This window comes from Corylus avellana, chromosome ca9, assembly GCF_901000735.1.
Source record: "Corylus avellana chromosome ca9, CavTom2PMs-1.0".
Lineage (NCBI taxonomy): Eukaryota > Viridiplantae > Streptophyta > Magnoliopsida > Fagales > Betulaceae > Corylus > Corylus avellana.
In genome coordinates this window covers 4,993,436-5,014,801 of record NC_081549.1, presented here as the reverse complement: position 1 = coordinate 5,014,801, position 21,366 = coordinate 4,993,436, and the positions used below count along the sequence as shown (strand labels likewise).

Here is a 21,366-nt window from a genome sequence, read left to right as displayed (position 1 = left end):
TGGGTTTGGCCCTAGGGGGTGGTTGCCCCCCCTAGGGCCAAACCCAAAAATTCCAACTTTTGGATTTGGCCTTAAAGGGTGGCCGAACTACCCCCTAGGGCCATGGGGGTGGCGTCGACCACCCGCAACCGGCCCTTGGGGGTGGCCAAAGCTACCCCCATGTCTCAGCAACATGCCAAAAAGAAAAATAGCAAAAGGTAAATCTGAATTCTGATTATTTAAGTATTAATAGAAAATTAGAAAAAAATTTGTGATTATATTTGTGTGATACCTATTATATTTCAATAAAATAAGTATAATTACATTATTAATTTATACAGAAAATGAAAAACCAACTAAAAGTTATCTAATATTGATGGCATGTGTTAATCAGAAATTTACTGCAGTTGGCAAGTAAAAAAGAGTCTCCATCTAAAACCAACGTGTAAATGCTTATTGACATATAAATGAATATTCTAATAAATTTAAATTTTCCTGGTAAGATAATATATAGAAGACGGTTGAACCTAGACATTATAATTCCATTAGCCCCACCAATTTTGGGTTTTTGGAATTAATTATTGGAGACACCACATGATAGTCCATCTACTATGTCGCCATATATATTCAAATATTTATTAAAATAGAGCCAAGATTGTAATATGGATCTGCAATTCCCTCTGCCAGCTTTCATGTGGCAAGAATATCAATCTACATTATTACATTAATTAGAAAATAATAAATTTTTCCTTCAAATTGGGTTGAAGCAAATTTCTTTCAATTCAGTGTATTAAATTAACATGTGTTTAGAATGCATACGGTTATTACATGCGTTTTGAACACATGTCGAGTTTTTTTTTTTTTTAAAAAAAAAAAACTTTTAATGCAGTTTGAAGATAAATTTTGCTCCAAAATTAATTAAAATTAAAAACAACATATACATAATCAAAAACTCCACAAAACATTATCCACTCAGCAGGATTAAGATTTAAGAGGATAGATTTTACATCGAATTGGCCCGAGGGTTTAATGGGAGTAGGGTTTAATGAGAGTAGAGGGCTTAAGAGGTTGGGATTAGGGGTATGATTAAAAGTAGGTTTAATAGGTTGGGGTTGTAATTTGAAACTAATTATTGCAAGCTCTACAAGATCGAACAGGATCCTTTCCATTTCAAATAAACTGAATAATATTCAATTAGTTATAGTAAAAATGTATTTTTGTCCCCTCATGAGGATCCTAATTCCTACAAGATGGTGCATCTACAAGATAGCACTATTAGAACAAAGCAAAGATGAGAGAGCCTTTGACTTTCTATAAAACAATGTAGATTGTGGGATTGGCAATTGCCATAGTTACCTTTCATGGATATGAATCTAGACAATATCCATGAGTAGACTATTATTGAAATAGATATAAAATTAAGGGAAAATGTATAATAAGTCCCTCATTCAACCCTTCAAAATTTAAATCTCCCTAAGGTTTTTTTTTTTTTTTTTTCTTCGAAAATTTAGTCTCTGAGTCAATTGAAATAGCAATAAAATTTCCACCGTTAAAATTTTTTAACAGCCATTAAGGCAAATAAAAACCCACCGTTTTACCTGATTAAAATATTCATTTTTATTAATTTAATTTAAAAAATTAAATTTAAAAAAAAAAATAAAAAAAATTGAAGGGTGGTAGGGGTGGCAGCGTGCCATCCTTGGCCACCACCCAACCCTCGCAGGCCACCCCAAACCACCCAAGGGGGCCACCCCTCCACCCATGGGGTGGCTCACGGCCACCCTAAACCCCCTGGGGGTGGCCGCAAGTCACCGCCAGGGGTGGTTCTACCACCCCTGGCCACCATTCAATTTTTTATTTTTTATTTTTATTTTTAGATTTAGTTTTGCCACCCCTGGCCACCGTTCAATTTTATTTTTTTTTAGATTTAATTTTTTTATTAAATTAATAAAAAAAATGAATATTTTAATCAGGAAAAACAATGCGTTTTGAGTTGCCCTAATGGCTGTTAAAAAATTTTGACAGTAGGAATTTTATTGTCATTTCAATTGACCCATAGACTAAATTTTCGAGAAAAAAAAAAAAAAAAAAAAAACTTAGGGAGATTTAAATTTTGGAGGGTTGACTCAAGGACTTATTATACATTTTCCCTAAAATCAATCATATCTTGTATCAATAAGTTTTTTTTTTTTTTCTTTCTTTTTTTCATGTGAAAATGATTTGGATGTTACTTTCTCTTCTTAATAGCAATTTGTGTTATTAATTTTTTTCTAACAAAGTTTGAAACATGAAAAAGTATATAGTATTTTTTTATTTTAAAAAACAAGGAGCTTTTGTTTTTTAAAATGGTTACCAAACGAGATGGGCCTTAGTGAGCTGTATATCTTGGCCCAATAGCCTTTATTGCTTGTACTAGAATTCATATTTGAGGCAATCTCTACGGGCTTAAATATTGGGTCAATAGAATTGGCCCAAGATATCCGTGTCTACAAAGCAGCACTCCATTTTAGATATCAAATGGATCTTGGCCTCAGCAAAAGACGTATGACTTGGGATGAAAAACTTGGCGTACTCAACCAAAGTCTATGAAACACGAGGAACTCAAATTTCTACCATAAAAAAAAAAAGTCCAAGTCAAAAGGTTGAACACTCCCATATTCCCATCATTTGATTATTCCACAAGTGTTTTTCCGAGATGGTTTGCGTTGAGTAATCTTATTCTTCGTATTTTAAGCGATTTTTCATGTTAATCACTTGAAGAAAAAAAAATAATAATTGTTTAAAACATGTTACGTTAGACTATGTAAAATCGGTGTGATAAATGCATGTGAAGGGAGGATATTTCTCAATTCTTTCTGTTCTTTGGGATAAGAGTTTATTCATGTACGGTATAATTGGTAGACATTGCCTAATCATATTGCACCCAACATATAACCAACTATATCTTTTCTTGAAAGAAATTGCTGAATCCTCATCATCATTATGAACATTTTTTTTTTCTAGTTTCTTCAGCCGGCAGCTTTTATAAGCTTGACCTACCACAATTGTATGAGAAAAGGGTTAATTAAAGCTCACGTTAGTGGCCTTTGGCTTTGAGTAATCATATATACTTGTTGATTCTCCCAAGCTTATTAAACAATTGTTTCATTTTTATGGTTTCTGACAGTTGGGCCCTAAGATTTCTTTGTACTAGATATACTATAAATCATGCCCTAAGTTACTTAAATACGCTATCTTCCCCGCTGATAGGACTATGTCATGGTCGAATCGGATAAGGATTCTCTCAATTTTAAGTGAAATGAAGAAGAATTATTTCACGATTAAGATTTTTTTTGTTGCATCTAATGGCCCACATGGTGCCACGTCAACAAAATTCTTTCCTTGGTTGGTCATGAAACCAACCGAGTGCCTAGATTGAGAATGGCAGAACAAACCCTCCCCCAACGACTACCTACCAATCAAATTGAAATCAGACAAACAAAATGCTATCTCCCACGCACATGTATGAAAACCCACCAACCCAGTATGAAAACCCATCAACCCATTTAAAGGAATTTCACAACTGGAAATATAGAATTAAACACGTAATATCAATAAAAAGATGTCGGTAAACACAATAATTGTACCAGATTAATACTATTTTTTTCTGAATAATTGCACTAAATTATTATTATTTTTTTGAATAATTGTAGCAGATCAATAAAATAAGCAATGAGAAAGTTGAAATGGTTTAACCATAATTGTACCGACTGAAATCTGCCTAAAGGATTGCAGCCAATCCCAACCCTTCGTTGTAAGGATCTTGCTTTTCCCCATAAGAGAGTCAAATCCAAAACACTTCCAGCTCTTAAAAGAGCATAAGTGTATCATTAGGCTAAAATTATGATAATCTTAAAAGACCCCAAATCCGCAACAAAATTATCTCAGCATTCGAATTCTCTTCATGCCATGGAAGTTACTCAAGAACAAAACCCTAACTGAGATTGAACAATCAAATACTACTACCCCATGAATTAGTTCAGCAACTCAACATCAAAAAACCTAAATACAACAAGAATCATCTGTAATTTGTGATAAGGATACAGTCCATGTTCATCAAAATCAACGAATTAATCCCAAAAATTAACAAAACCGACCAGGCTAATGATAAAAAGGACAAAAAAAAAAAAAAAAAAAAAAAGTGAAAAAGTTTGAGCTCTAATAAAGAACCCAATTGATAAAATAATTATGGGTCATCTGCAGGAAACACATCCATGTACACAGAAGCAAATTATGAATCATCTCGAAGATTAAATCCCAAAATAAACGATTTAATCCACAATCACAAACTAGCACCAGCACCACTACAAACCCACAAAAAGAAGAAGAAAATATACAAAACAGAAATCAGAACAAGACGATTTTGTCTTTTTGGGGTGCTTTTTGCAAGGATTTGACTGGTTGAATGGAAAAAAAAAAGAAAAAAAAAAAGGGCTTCTACCTCCTGGTTGGGCGGAGGATGGAGTTGATGATGCGAGAGAAGGCGAGGCGTACGCGAGGATAGGCTCTGAGGGTGTAGATGGTGGTCTGGCGGACAAAGTCTTCGATGGTCTCCACGAAGAGATTCAGGCTCCTGATCGGCGGCACGTACAGCGTCAAAGGCACCGCCGAGAAGGCCACCGCGAAAAATAGTTGCAGCATTGAGAATCCGCGTCAAAAGGTATCAATACAACGACGATGGACTGTATATTTTGTTTTCGCCTTTTTGGTTTGTATGGGAAGGTTGTGATAGGGGTGGTTTAGCTGTATCTTTAACTAATTTATAGTGGTTTTTTTTCTTTCTTTCTTCAAAAGGGGTGGTTTTTTTGACTTTCAACTTTCCAGTTTGATCCATTTGGGTGGGCTTATGGAATTTAGAAAATAATATAAAAATTCTTATTTTGTTTTTTTCAATAAAAAAACTTCAAAATTAAATGTGAACCATTGAGTGGTTTTCTTTTAGGATGTGTTTGGCAAAGGGTAGACCGGACCAGACCTAAAAAGCTAAAAAATTCTTTTCAAAATCAATTCCGATATTCTTACTTTTTACATTAAATTAATCACTTTTTGTTACTATTCAAATTAAAAAATTACTACAACACAATTTTTTTTTTTACTTTTTTCTCTTATATCAATCAAATCTGCTACAATACCGTTTCATCTCCATAGAATTTTAAGCTGAATCGGTGGGCTCTTGATTTGGACAAGTGGCCGGAGACCAAAAGTTTTTTGGGGCTTTGGCAGGCAGTATTTGCCCACCGGAAAGGTCATTCCCATAATCCCATTGTTCAAGTCTTCAAACCCTCGAGTTGAAAAAAAAAAAAAAAAAAAAACGTCAAGTTGACAAGACTTGAACCAACTACCATCATCAATTTTTGTTTTTTTTCTTTTTTGGATGCGATCAAATTTAGAAAATTGAAGGAGTAAAATTGAAATAATGTGATTATACATGAAATAAATTTATATTTACCAGAATTTAGAAGCAAAGTGGAGGGCTAATAATTGTCAACAGCGTGTCCCTTCTTTGTGACCCAAACAAATAATGTTGGGGGAAAAAATCTCTTTAGACCGCAGAAAGGCCAAATATTAGGAGATAGGGACAATAAGGTGACAAGGTATTAGAATCCATTAACATCATAGACCCACGTGAAAGCTAATCCCAATCCTCTTTGAGATGAGACAACTTTAACACATACATCTTAGCCTGGTGGCCTTAAGTCATTGGATATCCTAATCTCAACATAGATTTGATTAGACCTCCTCAACAATCAACATGGTGTAAAAAGGCGTTAATATTAGTATCATTTTATCATGGTTAAGGATTTTTTTTTAATCACTATCAAATTGGGGGATAAGATTTTACTTCCAACAAAGAGTATGGGAGTCTTGGGTGGAGAGAGACAGAGAGACAATTCGACTCCCTGGAACTCGACGACTACCGCTAAGCTTGAAAGTACAAACCCCACGTAGCTAGGGACCCACATGTTGTGCCCGGCAACATAGAATTACATGACATTTCGATAAGGTTAACAATTTTTATTCGACCACAACTAGAAAATGAAATTAACGGGTTAAAATTAAAAAATTTAATTCATTTAATTAAATGAGTTAAGTTCGAGTTAATTTATGTAGTCTTAATTGATGTCAGCACAATTTTTTTTTTTTAAAAAAAAAAAAACAATCAATATACCAAAAATTAAATAATAATAAAAAAAAAAAACCTTAAAATGGTCGAACCACCCCTAAGTGGTTTGAGGTGGCCAAGCAACTCCCAAACAAAGTTGAGGGTAGTTGAGTCACCCCCAAACATTTTTTTTTTAAAAAAAGAAAATAATTTTTTTTTTCAAATTTATATGGTATTTCTGTCTTATTAAAAACAAAATTGAAGTTCGTTTTAGCATTTGTACTAGCCATTGATGCAGAGAATAATTTGAAGAGAATATTGACAATTTTGGCAGTAATTTGAGAGAGGGCATGCAAACTTTTTTCCCAAAAAAATAGCTACAACTACTTACTTCTCCATCCACAATGCGTCCGCCAGTATCAAATCTTTGAACCATCGATTCCAACATCCATGCACCCCACTGAATATACCACATCGAGAAGAAGTCCCAAGGCTACACCATATCCCCAACACAAAGCTTACATGAAACATCAAGTTTTGCCGTTGGAGTCCTCTCTCACGGGAGCCTTACAATTTTCTCAGCTACTACACCCACAACCCTGGGGTATTGTCGGAACCCTAAATACACAGTAATAACGTGTTCAACATTTGGGGGGGAAAAAAATAGCCATATTGCAAAGTCACATCAATCCACATAGCTCAGCATTCTTCTCAATAATGACTTTGACTTCTGCGGATAAGATCTCTTTTACGAAATCAGCACAAGTTAGGATGCATGGTAGTTCTAGGAAAAGGAAATGTCCCCTTCACACTTTTATGAGCGTTGACGCTTACAGCAGAGGGGAAAACTTCCAAAGCAATCTCCTCGTCACCAAGATCCCATAGATTATAATACACGCTATCAACAATAGGCAACAATTGTGCCACATCATTGGTAATATATGCTCCCACAAATCTCTTGCAATAACATTGTTAATCACATCTAAGCAATTCCTCACACACATAGACAGACTCTCATTGAGAAGGATTAAATTGTGCAGGATTTCCAGAATAAGTGAAATTGGATCTAAAAGCAGCATGATAAAATAAGGGCAGCCAGTAGTTCCTCTTCCTGCTGTTGGTACTTTGAAACCAAAACCATTCCATCTGTACAATTCCTTAGATATTCTGTGAACCAGAATTCACGGCTGATACACGGCGTTCGTGAGACGTCAATTACACTCTTTGTAGAAATTTTGATTACCTGTATGATAACCGGCAACGTCTTCTAGCCAACCTCCAATAAAAAAAGTAGAACCCTCTCACTACAAAGTAACTTGCTTTACAATTTTTCCACAAGTAACTTGCTTTCTTGAGATTTCCTAACATATTATGTACAACTACGACTTCAAGGTACAACTTCATTAAACCAAGTAATTAGGAAGCAAATAGCTCATTTTATCTTCTATGCAAGATAAGTACTTCAAACCAACTCAGGGAGAAGTCAAGCACATTAGCAACTTTTTGCATACTTTTCGTAGCTTGAGGGAGGGATCTGTCAAAGATATACTTGAAAGTACGGATCTTGCTTCCAGCAGTGATCCTGAAATACTCTCCAAAATCACATCATCACTGGCCAAGAGAGATGCCACTAGCTTTGCACCTGCCATCCTTTCCTGATGCACAATAGAAGGCAAACCAAGATAAGCAATAAATACAAGAATATTTCACGTAATTAGGTTTGCCCCAGTTTTTATTCAGTGCACCTACTCCCTTACCAGCACAATAATCAACTTAATTTATAGTGAAGAGCACAAAATCCCATCTAGATTGTTGCTTGTACTCACCAAGGACGTGTCCAAATATGCTGAAAATTGTCATGCTACCCCCACCCCAACCCCCAATTCCCCCTAAAAGATATCGATGCATGTGTGTGTGCGCTCAGACACAGTCACTTAGGTACGAAAAGGGTGCCATTTGATAATCTGAGATAAGAGATACTGAAGTGCAAGCAATAACTGGAAAATACTTGTTAAGCTTGTGCAAGACAGGATTTTATTACCTTTTCTGATTCTTTTCCGAGAGCTTTTAGTGAGAGTTTAAGAAGATCAGATGAGTAAGGAAGAACTGCAGACTTCAGATGGTAGACGGCTGAAAAGAGAACCTGGATGCATGCAGCTCTAATCTCTGACTGCAATATCACCTGCAATATTTGATAGCACTTTTAAGAAGCAAGCTGGAGGAGAAAAGTGATACAGAAACACACCCTTTACAAAAACTCAAAGCAATCAGGATCTCTACATTATGAACTCAATAACTGAAATACCTCAACAGAATGGATAAGACATGGAAAAACTTTCCAAGCGAAGGGTTTCTTGCCAGAATCTGAGATTTTCTGGCAAGCACTGATGAGAACATTAGCCATGCACAAATGAAAACCGAGTTGGACTGGTGCCTCGAGTGTGCAGCTTGTATTAGCCAACTCGGATGTCGAACCATCTTTGTTTTCATTGTATACAAATTGATGGATCACATAACTGAGTGTAGAGTTTCTTGAGGCAGCATCCCCTGCAATTTGAGAAAAAAGATATCAAATATGCCATAATGAGCCATGTTCAGGCATACTAAGGACATAAACCAACCAGTATCACCTTTCTTCCCAAGAATGCTAATCTTCTCTGAGGTGGACGGGAATGATTCTGTAGTTCTGAGTTCAGCACATATCATCAGTGCTAGACAATCAATGCATCCATGCTGTGCTTTGGAAACTGCGGGAACAATATACTTATAGCCAGTACTGTGTAACGACAAGAGGAATCAGTAGAGAAATAAAGTAATTAGTTACAAACCTTCATCCCCATTCAGTGAAGGCCATAAGAGCACTGTTTCTACTGTCTTCCTAATCTTGAGCATAAGAGGATGGGTAACTGAATCCTTGCCTCTGATCTACAAACCAGAAGAAACCTTTACATTGCTGTGGCATAAATGGAATTGATGATGCTTAGAGTTAAAGCAGATGAGAAAAGCTGTAGTTCTCAAATGCAAGAGTATATATTGACAGCACAAGACAGTTACCATAAGAGAAGTGCAAACTGAAAACAAACAAGCTTTTATCTTCAGAATATCCTGAGAAGCTGCTGCATCCTCCAATTCAGAGCAAAGAATTGGAAATAGCACCTACAGAATCAAAAGGCAGAGAGTTTAGTTGAACTTGCGAAGACCCATAACTAAACACATAACAAGAAATGAGAAAGCAATATCTATGTCAAAGCTTATATTCTTTATATAATATGTTATACACAACACATAGAGAGAAGTATGTGTTTATACAACAGAGAAGAAGGAAGAAGGAAAAAATGTCTTCTAACTCCTTGTTTCCTCAATGAACATGTAAAGCTGTTCCCCCACAGAAATCTCACACCCTAAACAATTAGGCTTTGAATATTTAAGTCTTCAAAGCTTAAAGTTGCATATCTCAGGGCACTTTTTTGAGTTGGAGTTCCACTTTTAGAAGCAAATACCTTTCAGTGATTATATAGGAGGGACATGAACAACTGTTTCCAGCATGTAAGACCAACACTAAGACCTCATTTGAGAAATTTAAAAAATAAATAAAGGAAACACCAAGCACTCTCGCTAGCATAAACCAAGTCATATGCACTAATAACACAGTTAGGCAAAGTTGTTGCATACTTGGGGGTGAATGCGACCACAGAGCTCAGCAGCAAGCTTCCGTACATCTTCAAATTCAAACTTATAAAATGCCCTAAAGAAAAAAGAAAGGAAAATCAGACTCCCTCCTTCAGATTACTAAAGCTTGATTAAGGTAATGCTAGTGAATCAACCTGTTTAAAAGGAAAGCAGCAATACTGTCATGATTGTTGGTATCTCCATACCCTGGGATCGCCCCAAAAAACAAGCAAAAGTAAGTATATAAATGGATCATGACTAAAAATATATGCAAAGATGCCATATGACAATCAACCAGTAACTTGGGCTGTGAATCATGATTTTCATGAATGGAATTAATAGATCAACTTTGATTCTACATCATTCAAATTTCAGAATATAATTAGCATTAGATAGATCTCTCTTTTGAAAATGTAGAGTTCGTAGATAAGAAGATCTATTCACCAAAGCTCATTTGTTGAATACAGTTTCAGACTAATGCTTCCAAGCTAGCCATGGGAAAGACTGATGCTCAGCTTCAGGAAAATTGTCTGATTAGCTCTTTTGGTATATCCGGGTATTTAATTATTGTTAAAAAGAAGCAAGCTCCAATATTTTTTGACTTTCTCCAATTAATATGTGACAAAGAATAGTTGGACCTTTCTTTTAATATTTTGAAAAAGAAAAGCTGTGATATTAAATTTTAGGGTTTATAATAGATAGTTTATTTTGAGAAATGAGAAGCTTCAGTTGGGGTGAAGAGAAAACTCAGACATGCATCTAGCCAAGGTTTGGCCAAGAATTGCAATTGAAAAATGTTAGGCTTACAAACACATTTTACAAAAAAACTTTTACAAACTGATATGGTATAACATGATTGGGTTTCTCAAAATTTGAATTTATCTCATATCCAACCATGTTGTGCCACATCAGTTTGTAAAAGTTTTTTTGTAAAATGTGTTTGTAAGCCTAGCATTCCTCTTTGCAACTCAGTATAGTCTAAAATCATGCTTAAACATATGGAAGCTGAGACTTATAGACAAACTTGTTACCAAATTTCTTCTACTATTACAAATGACCCACATACACAAATCTCAGTAAAGCATTACAGCTGCTATTATATCATGTAAAATCTAAAAGATTGATCATTAATGTACATTAAAAAAAAATAGTTAATGTGTGCTGATAGATGGTAAAATATGCAAGTAAAAACTTATCAACAATTTTTTTTTATTTTTTTAATATATATATATATATATATATATATATATAATGAAAAAAAAAAAAAACTTGTCAACAACTATATTCTCCAGTAAGAAAAATATAAAAAAGCAAATGTCATCCACATGATTTTGAAGTTACAAAATGAAGTCTACAACTATGAAATCAATTGAAGAAGCTCTAAATTGTAAAAACAAAAGGAAAAAAAGGAGCTTATAGAAGGCAGAAAAGCATACCATGCAGAATGCCTTGAATAAGAACTTGATCATACATGATGGATGAGTTAAGGTCATTAAAAATTCTCAGTGGAAGCATCCTAATTATGAGTAATGGGCAAAGGCGCTCAAACAGAGATTGCTGCATTGTCACAGAATCGTGATTGGTATATGTTCCGCTCTCCCATCTGGATCAAAAGCTTTCATCAATCGTGTGAAATGCAATGGGTAGAATAGGTCAGACACAAGAAGATAGCCACGTCCATAGGAGATCAAATTCTTTAAGGTTATATGCCAAACATATTTAACATAACAACAGATCCAGCATTTGAGCATAACAGATGCAGCTCCCTTTTAGAAGTGTTTTGAGTTACTTAGCTCACAATTGTGATGAAGAAAACAAGCAATATTTTCCCAAAAAACTTAAAAGATTTGACAAACAAACAAGCAATATCTGAAAACAAGAAGTAAACACAAAAAAAGGAATAAAAGGCAGGATGTTGCAATTAAAGTAATTTACTCACTCTTTCTGCCCTTTCATATGCAATAGAACACGATACATGACTACATCACCAGCTTCCCCTAGGGGTTCACTTATATAACTCAAAAACCTAACAATAGTTGCATTTGATGGCTCTGCAAACATCTTGTCTATTAATGGTCCAATCAAACAGTTCCAGTCCTGAACCTGTGATATTTCAAACAAATTCAGAAGTTGAGAAATTTTTCGAGAAGCAAATGCAAACTTTTTCAAAATTTGAGCTACACCCAATTAATCCAGTTTGTTTCACTGAGATAGATACAAGGAACAGTTGCAAAAGCTAGACATGAATATACAGAGGAACTAGCATAAAATATCTGCCAATTGTTTGCGTCACCACATATACAGAAGCAATAATGTATGAAACTGTTAACCCACTACATTCAGTGGGGTTTACTATCGCCCCCACAACTGGAGCCAGCCGGCAGATTAAGTTGTTGGAAAGACCGTAATGAGCATCAAACTCACGTCATCGAAACTGAATAATATTTATATAAACAGGCTGCTGATAACTCATCCATGTGCATGTACACATGTCCCTCTGCATGCAAGCATGTCTGACAAGTAAATCCTCAAATTCAAAAACTCTGTACTAGTTTTGTATCCTTACATTGTCATTGATTTATTCTGGACATTGAAAGAAGCAACCAAGGCACATCTTAGAATGCCATGTATTTCAGTGATTGCTAGATATGCTGCAGTTTTAGATATCATTTTTTAAAGAGGGGGAAGGTATCTGTTTTTTTTAAGAGGGGGAAGGTATCTGTGGATTGGTACAATATGATCTTGTGTGTGTGCGCGCGCGCGAGAGAGAGAGAGAGAGAGAATCTACAAAGCAAGTCAAAATCAGGTCTTCTATCACTAGTTCAAAGACAACAATTAGAAAAAAAAAAAAAAAAAAACAGAGAGATATGCATTATTTCAGTGAATTACGAAAGGGAAGAAAAATATTTAAAATATAATCAATTTATGGTAGCATCAATCTTACACTTTTTGACCACTCTGGGATCAGCCTGAGTACTCGATCACTATCAAACTTTGACCCTGCCAAAGTTACAAATGAATGATTATAAATTGGATCTACTTTTCTTGACCAAAGAGAATAATAGAACTCTCTAACAATCAGAGCAATTAAGAATAGAACCTAACCCTGAGTTTAATTATTTCCAGCAAGATAGACCATATGAGAAGAAGCTTCAGAACTTTATAATGACTTGGAATAGAAAAGATTCTCACAAGATTCCAAACATTCTATATAGAAAAGATTCTTACAAGATTCCAAGCATTACTATTTTTTTAGAATAAAAAATAACCAAAGAAAAAGGAAAAGCACATGGAAAATTATGAAGGACAAAGGGCTTTACATAAAAATTGATGGATGGATGGTAGTGGTTATTAGATTTTGATTTTCAGGGAAATATAGGAATCACAATTCCAAGTATGTGCTAGCTGGAATTGGATTGAAGTTGCTAGGAAACTAAAAGGAAAATAAGAATAAAATAAATCTAGGCATTACACCTAGTTTTTTGGGCATCATGCTTAGGACTTCCTTGGCATCACAACTCAAAAAAGGATTGCATCACACAAACCTCAAGAGCATAATTACTGCAATATTTTCATGAAACTTATTCTCTATTGATTTGAATGCATTACATTAATATTTCCAAAAAACTAAACTTAACCCTTGTATGACTTGGACTTAATGGACTTTGACTACTAAGCTCATGCAAAATAACTATTGTAACCCACAAATTGAGATCCAATAACATAATAAAACCCAAAATAAGACCTAATGGACCATACACACAACCAATGTCCAGAAATATTAAATAAATACCCTTTAGAGCACTCACATTGGCTTAACCATTTCTTACTTTTATCTAAAATAGATAAGCAAAACACTAAAAAATCATTTGCATCGGATTATGCAACTCAAATGCAAAATACATTCTTATTGCATTGGTGGACAGTGCACCGCTACATGTAGCGGGCACTGTTCACACATCCATCTCATTAATATACTATTTCTCTCTCCACATCTCTCTTTTACCAAAAGTTGAAAAATGGGATCTTTAGAAAAAATACAATCTTTATAAAAAAAATAAAGAAATAATATTTCAATGATATAGATAAAAATAAATAAATAAAAAATAGATAATCGGATGTATGACGTCTTTTAAAGTTCATTAGCTAAACTAGATAAAGTGGGTTTTGATTAGCCATTTTGCATAAAAATATGCATAAACCAATGTGAATGCCCTTATAAGTCATAGATTCATAATCTTGGGACCAGCATCAAGATTTTTATTTCTCTCTCCACATCTCTCTTTTCCCAAAAGTTGAAAAATAGGATCTTTAGGAAAAATACAATCCTTATAAAAAAATAAAGAAATAATATTTCAATGATATAGATTAAAAAAAAAAAAAAAAGATAATCGGATATATGGCATCTTTTAAAATTCATTAGCTAAACTAGATAAAGTAGGTTTTGATTAGCCATTTTGAATAAAAATATGCATAAACCAATGTGAATGCCCTTATAAGTAATAGATTCATAATCTTGGGACCAGATCAAGATTTTCAATTCCAAAATTATGTTTTGACAATTAAGGATGGTAAAGGACACTACATAAATCACATCAAGAAGGGGTCATACAATCCAAGGGAAAAACATTATAGGTAAACTTAAGTACAGAAGATAATCATGCATCTAGCAAATTGTGTCATTAAGACAAGAGAGGCAAACCTTCCCCTATATCTCCTGTCATTTGTGGAAGATCTAGGCTTCGGTTGAGGGTGCTGTGAGAAAAATGAGGGAAAAATAGGTCAAAATGCTGTCTGATGTGCTACGAACCTTAAGCATTGGAAGTTGAAAAAAAAAGGAAAAAGAAAACAAACAAAAAGGCAAGATACCTCAGACAGTCTAGCAGCATACAGATAACTTCAACTTTCTCATTATGATATTTGAGCACCTTAATGAAGGCATCACCAGCAGATGACTGGACGCTTTCATCTGAAGAGTAAACAAGACGAACTAATCCTGGAAAAATGAATGAAGGGTCTGCAAAAAAAAAAAAAATTAAAACTGTAAAGTACTGCAATCAAAACGTCAATCCCTTTACTAACAAATGTAACAGAAAATAATTTCCAGGCAGATTACATTACCAAAGCAGATGGCTATTTACAGCTCTTTACAAGAATAATTTACAAAACAATAATTTCCAACAGAAGTAAGATTGAAACTAGTAGGTAATGCAGGCATATGTATAACCTATACAGTAGCATAACTAATACAGTATAAATAATAACAAAAACAAAAACAAAAAAACCCTGAATAATCAAAATATGGAAACCAAACTATGAAAATACATTGATACAGATAATTGAAGTCATATATACATACATAACACACATATATGTTTGTATGCATATCTTTTTCAAACAGAAACTATACTATAAGTCTATAAACAAAGGAGATGCGCACAGGTGCTTCTAATTTAAGACAGGATAGAATAAAACAAACAGTGAATGGAGATTAAATGCCTACAAGCACAAATCACATTATTACTCTGTAGGAAAGAAATATGGATCCTCTTGGGAATATCAATATAAAGCATAGAAGGACACATACTATGATTCAATTTACTGCAGCTTTTCCAGGCATCAAACATACTTTTGTAAGTCCAGGAGAGCTGAGAAACACCAAGTCCACTAAGTGGATATCCAGTAATGTGATAAAGTGCATATTCTCATTCACACTCGTTACTTGGTGGTAATACAAATGCTTCCCATTCTTCCATTTGCATATATTATGTTCTTATAAAGTTCAACCTGTACAAATGGAGTTTTGAGATTTTTGAAGAATGTTTATGGTTGCCTAGGATGTTATATGGGAGGTTTTGAAATGCTCTGTTCCAATTGAATATTTCCAATATCAATAGGTCTATAGCCACAGAATCTGCTATAGTTTCAGATGAAGCTTCAGCTCTGTTTTGGCAGATATCATATGTAAATGGAAATATAATGTGACTGCAGCATGTTAAACAGAGATTTCAATGTGCAGAAGGGGTTTAGGAGTCAAATGTTGTGGCTCTATCCAAATACTTCAAAGTGAATCATGAATTTTTCCTCCCTCTCCTACCTAACTTATCATGCCAGATGTATCATTTTTGTTCTCATTTTATCTTTTGTTTAATTTTATGTTATTTTCATTTTTATCATCTTTTTTGATTTCTTTCTATTCAGTACTTCTGCAATCCTGTTTGTGCACTGGGAATTTTTCAGTTGAAACTTCCCATGAGCGTCTCTAATGTATAGCTAAAAAGAGGAAATGTCATATTTTCCAGTTGCCTGATCCATTAATAGTAATTTGCTTTCACAACATAAGGCAACTAAGGTCCTGAAATGAGAACCATATGCAAATCTGAGCTACAGTTATTAGTAATTATAGCTTAAGCTCACAAGGGTTTAAACAAGTATAAACATTCATGGATTCTATCCCTTCAATTTTAAATAGTTGAATGCCAGAATACAAAACAAATTTCATGATCATGGTGAACAAGACTTATCATACAACCTTTTAAATAGTCAAAACCAACCTATCTTTGGAAGCAAACTAGATGCCTGCTCACGAATTACACTTTCTTCATCTCCAAGGCACTCCAGCAATCGGTTTGCAATATCTTGCCTGCCATAGTCATAGGAAGATAAGACTTAGACAAACAGTAAAAAGGTGAAATCATTACTGAATAACTACAGCTACTAGTGTAGTCTTATACCATTCCAAATGAGAAGGTTCATTTATTGAATCAGATGATATGCGAATAAGTTCTGATATAACGTCAACAGCATTCCTCCGCTGAAGAAGATTTCCAGATGAAATCTTCTTTAGAACTTCTTGAATGCACTGACTGTCTCTGCTCCTGGTGAATCATTAACGTAAGTGAGGTTTTAACCTCAAAGACAGAATATTTACTTTTTGCTGCCACAAAGTATTAGAAGGTGAAAAGAATGGAAAAAAAATACACTGAGCAGTATTCTGCTATGAGCATAACAACAGCTCTAGCAGTGCCATCCCGCTCGTCTAGAAAGTGAACCAGCATAGGTAGAACAGAATCCATCAATCTAGTGTCAGCAAGACTGATTCCAGCTGAATAGGACTTAAAAATGACCGCCTTTAATATGCAAACAACCCCATCTAGCACATCTTCATCAGCACAATGAAGCTTCAAAACCGGAGAATAAAAAAGTAGACATGACAATTAGAACACAATGGGTCAAACTAAAGTTATTACAAGTCCCTAATTGCCATTGTATGAATATAAAGAGGTCCAGGATTGAAAGCAATCAATCTATGTATCAAAATTAATCAAGAAACACCTAATCTATCACAACAGGAGGAGAGGGCCATCTTGCTTGTTCAAACCCCAATAACTAGAGATCTAAAAACGGACCTAGGAAAACTTCTAATAAGTTGTATAACCTAGAGCTAACCAATTCTGATATCATCATGACCCAGTTTTGACAGAGTTAACGCATGTATTTTTTGTATTATCACTCCCAGACATTACAAAAGATCTAAATTTTGACAAATCCACTTCAGCAACATGTCGGAATTAGTCACAACTCCCCCGCAGCTGTCACGGTGGATACAGCTAACAGATTAATAAGATACATGACAAGCAATGCTAACTGTCCAGTAGATATCAGAAAAGGTCATCACTCAGTACTAGACCCACCGAAGTGGAATCCTGGGTGGGTGTCTTCTATACGGTACTAACCTTTAGTAATTTTTGTATGTAGCGGCTGCTCTCAAGACTCAAACCCACACACTCGCATTTGGGAGCCTGGGACTTCACTATTGCTTAAGACAATGGCCCCTCAAGCATTCAATTAAATAATACGTATATAAATTTAAAAGGAAATATAGCCTCAATTTGCATGAACCATAAACTTGTATATGACTCTTGTTCAAAATAACTGTGATTTGTTTCTTCATGACCTCAAGCATAACTACCTGTGGTAAAAGAACATCCGATATCTGCATCCCATATTCCACGGTTGTACTTTCAAATTTTTTGCTGTCTAAACGTCCCAATAGAAGGCATAAACAATTCAGAAAAAAATTTCTGGTCTCTACACCACCACCTTTACTATCGATATGCCCTCCAGTATGGTTGTCTGTATAATACTGCATATGCTTCTTTGTATCAGCAACTTAATAATTTCATTTGAATGAAAGGAGAAGAGATATATGAGTCATCACAAATACAATGTCAAAAAGAAAAAATAAAATAAAAGTACAGCCAGTAATTCTGGATGCAGTTACAAGAATACATTATTCTATATTTCTCGTATCAAGCAAATTAGCATATTTGACACTGTCAGATCAAGTTAAAGAATAACCAGGCTATACCTAAATTCCTCATTACCTTGATTAGATCATGTAAATAGAAATTCTTTCTTACAGATAAGATGTGAAAGATTGAGAGTTTATTTGAATAAAAAAAAAAATAAAGGTATCATGAGTATCATGCTACTCAAAGTCAAACTGAACAGACAGAAGATACTAATATATGGTCTACTTAACCTGGATGCCAGATAAATACTGGTCCAACAGTTCTTTGTAAGTCTGAGAAAATTTCTGATCTTCCAAGTGCAATAGCATGCCATAATGCTTCCAACAAGAAGAGAGTAACGTTACTCCAGTCTTGAGAATCTTTGAGCCTGTCTTCCATGTTACAGACAAAAGAAATCACAATGTATAGAAAATTATACGTACTAAGATATATGATATGATCAAAATCATGCATTGGGTATTAGACCTGCCTCATCTTGAAAGCAACTGTAATGCCCTTTTATCTCTTGCAACCACTTTAGCACTTTCTCTAACCCTTTAGCATGTAAAGGTCGACTTTTTCTGCTCCACTGCAGAGGATGGTAAAAATATATACACTATTATATTCGATTGTCATAACAAACTTCAAGTATCAAACAGTGCAATCAAAGTAGTATTGGAAGTAAGTAACATTTAACCTTGAAAGAGTAGAATGCTGAATAAATATTTCAAGAAACACTTCACCAAATAAAGCAATGCTTTTGTTTACCAACATGTATAGTCTCTAACCTTTTTTTCATGGGGGCTTTTTTAAAACATGACCGTCTCAGATATTCACTTTCCTTCAATCCATCTATCAGGATTCCCCACAAAAGTTCCCAATTCTATTGTGAACCTCATGGAGAAAAAAAAATACTAGAAGGCTTGATGGCAAATTGTGAAGTAAAGGAAAAGAAAAGAGTGGAGAAAAACAAGGAACATATCAACGGAAATAAATTTCTCCTTGAGTAAAATTCGTGATTCAATAAAGCATTCGAATTGCATCCAGACAGATGGTATTAACATCAGTTAATTTTCTTTCCACTTGTTCTTGAGAATTTTCTTGGTTTCAATAAAGCATTTGAATTGCGTTCACACAGATGGTGTTAATATCAATTAGTTTTCTTTTTGCTCTTTTTACAATTACTTTCTTTGTTCAGAGTGCATATCATAATTAATGACATCCATCATAATCACTCAACAGGAAAAGTGCATGCATCACTAACTCAGCATCCCCAACTATTAGTAAGTACAGTACAGAATACGAACAAGTATAAATAAGTTCCATCTTGGAGCCTAATAAGGATAGAACATACAGCAAGCAGTCTCTGCACTAAATTAATGAGTTCCTCTAAATGATCCCAAAATAAATATTCCATCTCCATGTTTGAGACTTCCAAAGACTTTGACGCTGGTTTTGCTTTCTTATCACTTGCCGGCACTAAAGTAATCACCCGATTCAAAGCACTTGAATTCAATGTTGGCTTGTTACTCAGAACCTTTTTTGTCAATGCTTCAGTGAGAGCCAGAAAACAATCAGCAGCAGACACTGCGAGTCGAGATGGCAACTCAAATCCATCCTGAAAAGTACTACAGAAACAAGCAGTCAAACATGGAACCGAATTGCCACTCCTGGTTTTGAAGTGCACACAACAAAAATGGTTTCAGAATGTGTCATGCATACCTTCCTTTACATACAATACTCAACAGACGCGACATACATGAACAAAGTATCTTCAACAGATCATTGTACCGCTCCATAATTCCTGCCGTCAGTAAAAAAAAAAAAGAAAAAGAAAATCCATCAATCCTCAACATCAAGGTCTAGTAATCTTAGATTATACAATGGGCTTCCAATTCCACAGATAATTACTAAACTAATATAATACTAAGGTTCTACTCTTTCTTTTGAATTCTTCAAAATACAACTAACACACACAAGTATGAGAGCATAAACAAAAACCTGGCTGAATTGAGGCAAATAGTACATTTAGAAAGCAGAAAAAGAGAAAAGGGTGTTTTACCATTCATTGAATACTGAGAAATGGAGCTCTCATACTGGAGAAGATTGCGGACGAGGACGCACCAGCCAAGGGCTATATAGCTGTCGTCTTTTCTCACGACGATGTTAGCAAGTTTCGTCGCCATTGATTGGAAACGAAGCTCGTCTTGAAAGAGCCAGTTCACAAGTATCAGAGCCTGCCCTCCATTCTTCGACTCCTTGAAACTCAATGTCTGCTTTAAACAAAAATTAATAAATAAATAAAGATATACTCCATGTTTAAAATATGAAAATGGGCAATAAAATCTAATTACATGTTCAATCATGGGAACGAGAATTTGATCCAATGCCTCCTCGTCCTCGTTGGCGTCGTTTACATACTTGTGCAAAAACCAGAGAGAGTCCTCCAAAGAACCTGCGAAATTCGGCATCAGAGTAAAAAATACAAGCTTCAAAGACCAATACAGAAGATAACTCTGGAGGTGGAAGTCCGCGTGTGTGTGAGAGAGAGAGAGATAGAAGTACCGAGTGAGCCTCTTTTAGGGTCAGAGGAGAGGCGAGAAACGGCGCTGTGGAGTTTTCTAGGGCGAGCGCTGAGCAGAGCGGTCATGGCCCTGCCAACCGTTAGGGAGACCATGGATTCCGGTGGCACTGATTCCCATATCAATCGATGCTCTTCTTCCATTGCTTCAAGCAGTTGAGTGTGAGCTATTTACATAAATCTCTTTCGTCTTTCTTCAAAGGGATTGAGAGCCAATTGGGGCTTGCTTTGTTCTGCGTATTATTCTAGAGCACTCGAGACTCGGGAGCAGTCTACGAACTGGCGACGAGTTCTGGGCAAAGTAGAATGATGATCCAACCAACGTCAGAAAACTAGAAGACGACGTCGTAGCTGGTAGCCTGGTATCGCTTTATTTTATTTTTGTTCCGGTTTGGTTAATTGAAATTGCTGGTTCGGTTGGCTAATCAAAATTGCTAGTTAAATCAATTAATTCATCAATTACATTTCGATAACGATTTATTTCGAAACTTTCAGTTAAACGAATTTCAGTTAAAATCAATTTGGTTAACCGTTAGCTTTTTTTTATTGGACCAAAAATGGATTGTTTTAGGGGCTCAAATTATTTTTTGGGACTAAAATAGTTTATTAAACCAAACAAATTTTAAATTGGCCCATTAATTGACACAATAAGAGTCTATCATACATGTGTTCTACTAATAAATTAGTCCTAGAATCCACCA

The 21,366-nt window shown here is 35.0% G+C and overlaps 1 protein-coding gene across 2 annotated transcripts; it reads right to left on the bottom strand.

Moving 5' to 3' along the window:
* Positions 1-6,905: 6,905 nt before the first annotated feature.
* Positions 6,906-20,969, bottom strand: LOC132191689 (uncharacterized). 2 transcript variants are annotated; one of them, XM_059606781.1, is made up of 24 exons: positions 20,650-20,969; positions 20,439-20,539; positions 20,147-20,360; positions 19,807-19,888; positions 19,439-19,712; positions 18,571-18,673; positions 18,336-18,472; positions 17,763-17,936; positions 16,772-16,971; positions 16,525-16,668; positions 16,345-16,433; positions 14,660-14,807; positions 14,493-14,545; positions 12,735-12,790; positions 11,730-11,893; positions 11,227-11,393; positions 9,946-9,997; positions 9,794-9,866; positions 9,176-9,277; positions 8,950-9,046; positions 8,752-8,868; positions 8,427-8,668; positions 8,163-8,303; positions 6,906-7,776 (listed from the first exon to the last, which is right to left on the bottom strand). In XM_059606781.1, the coding sequence occupies exons 1-24, from the start codon at positions 20,807-20,809 to the stop codon at positions 7,594-7,596; spliced, it is 3,273 nt and encodes a 1,090-aa protein (XP_059462764.1). In that variant the 5' UTR covers positions 20,810-20,969; the 3' UTR covers positions 6,906-7,593. The 2 variants fall into 2 exon arrangements, with proteins under 2 accessions (XP_059462764.1, XP_059462765.1); XM_059606782.1 differs by having other exon boundaries at positions 20,147-20,357.
* Positions 20,970-21,366: the final 397 nt, after the last annotated feature.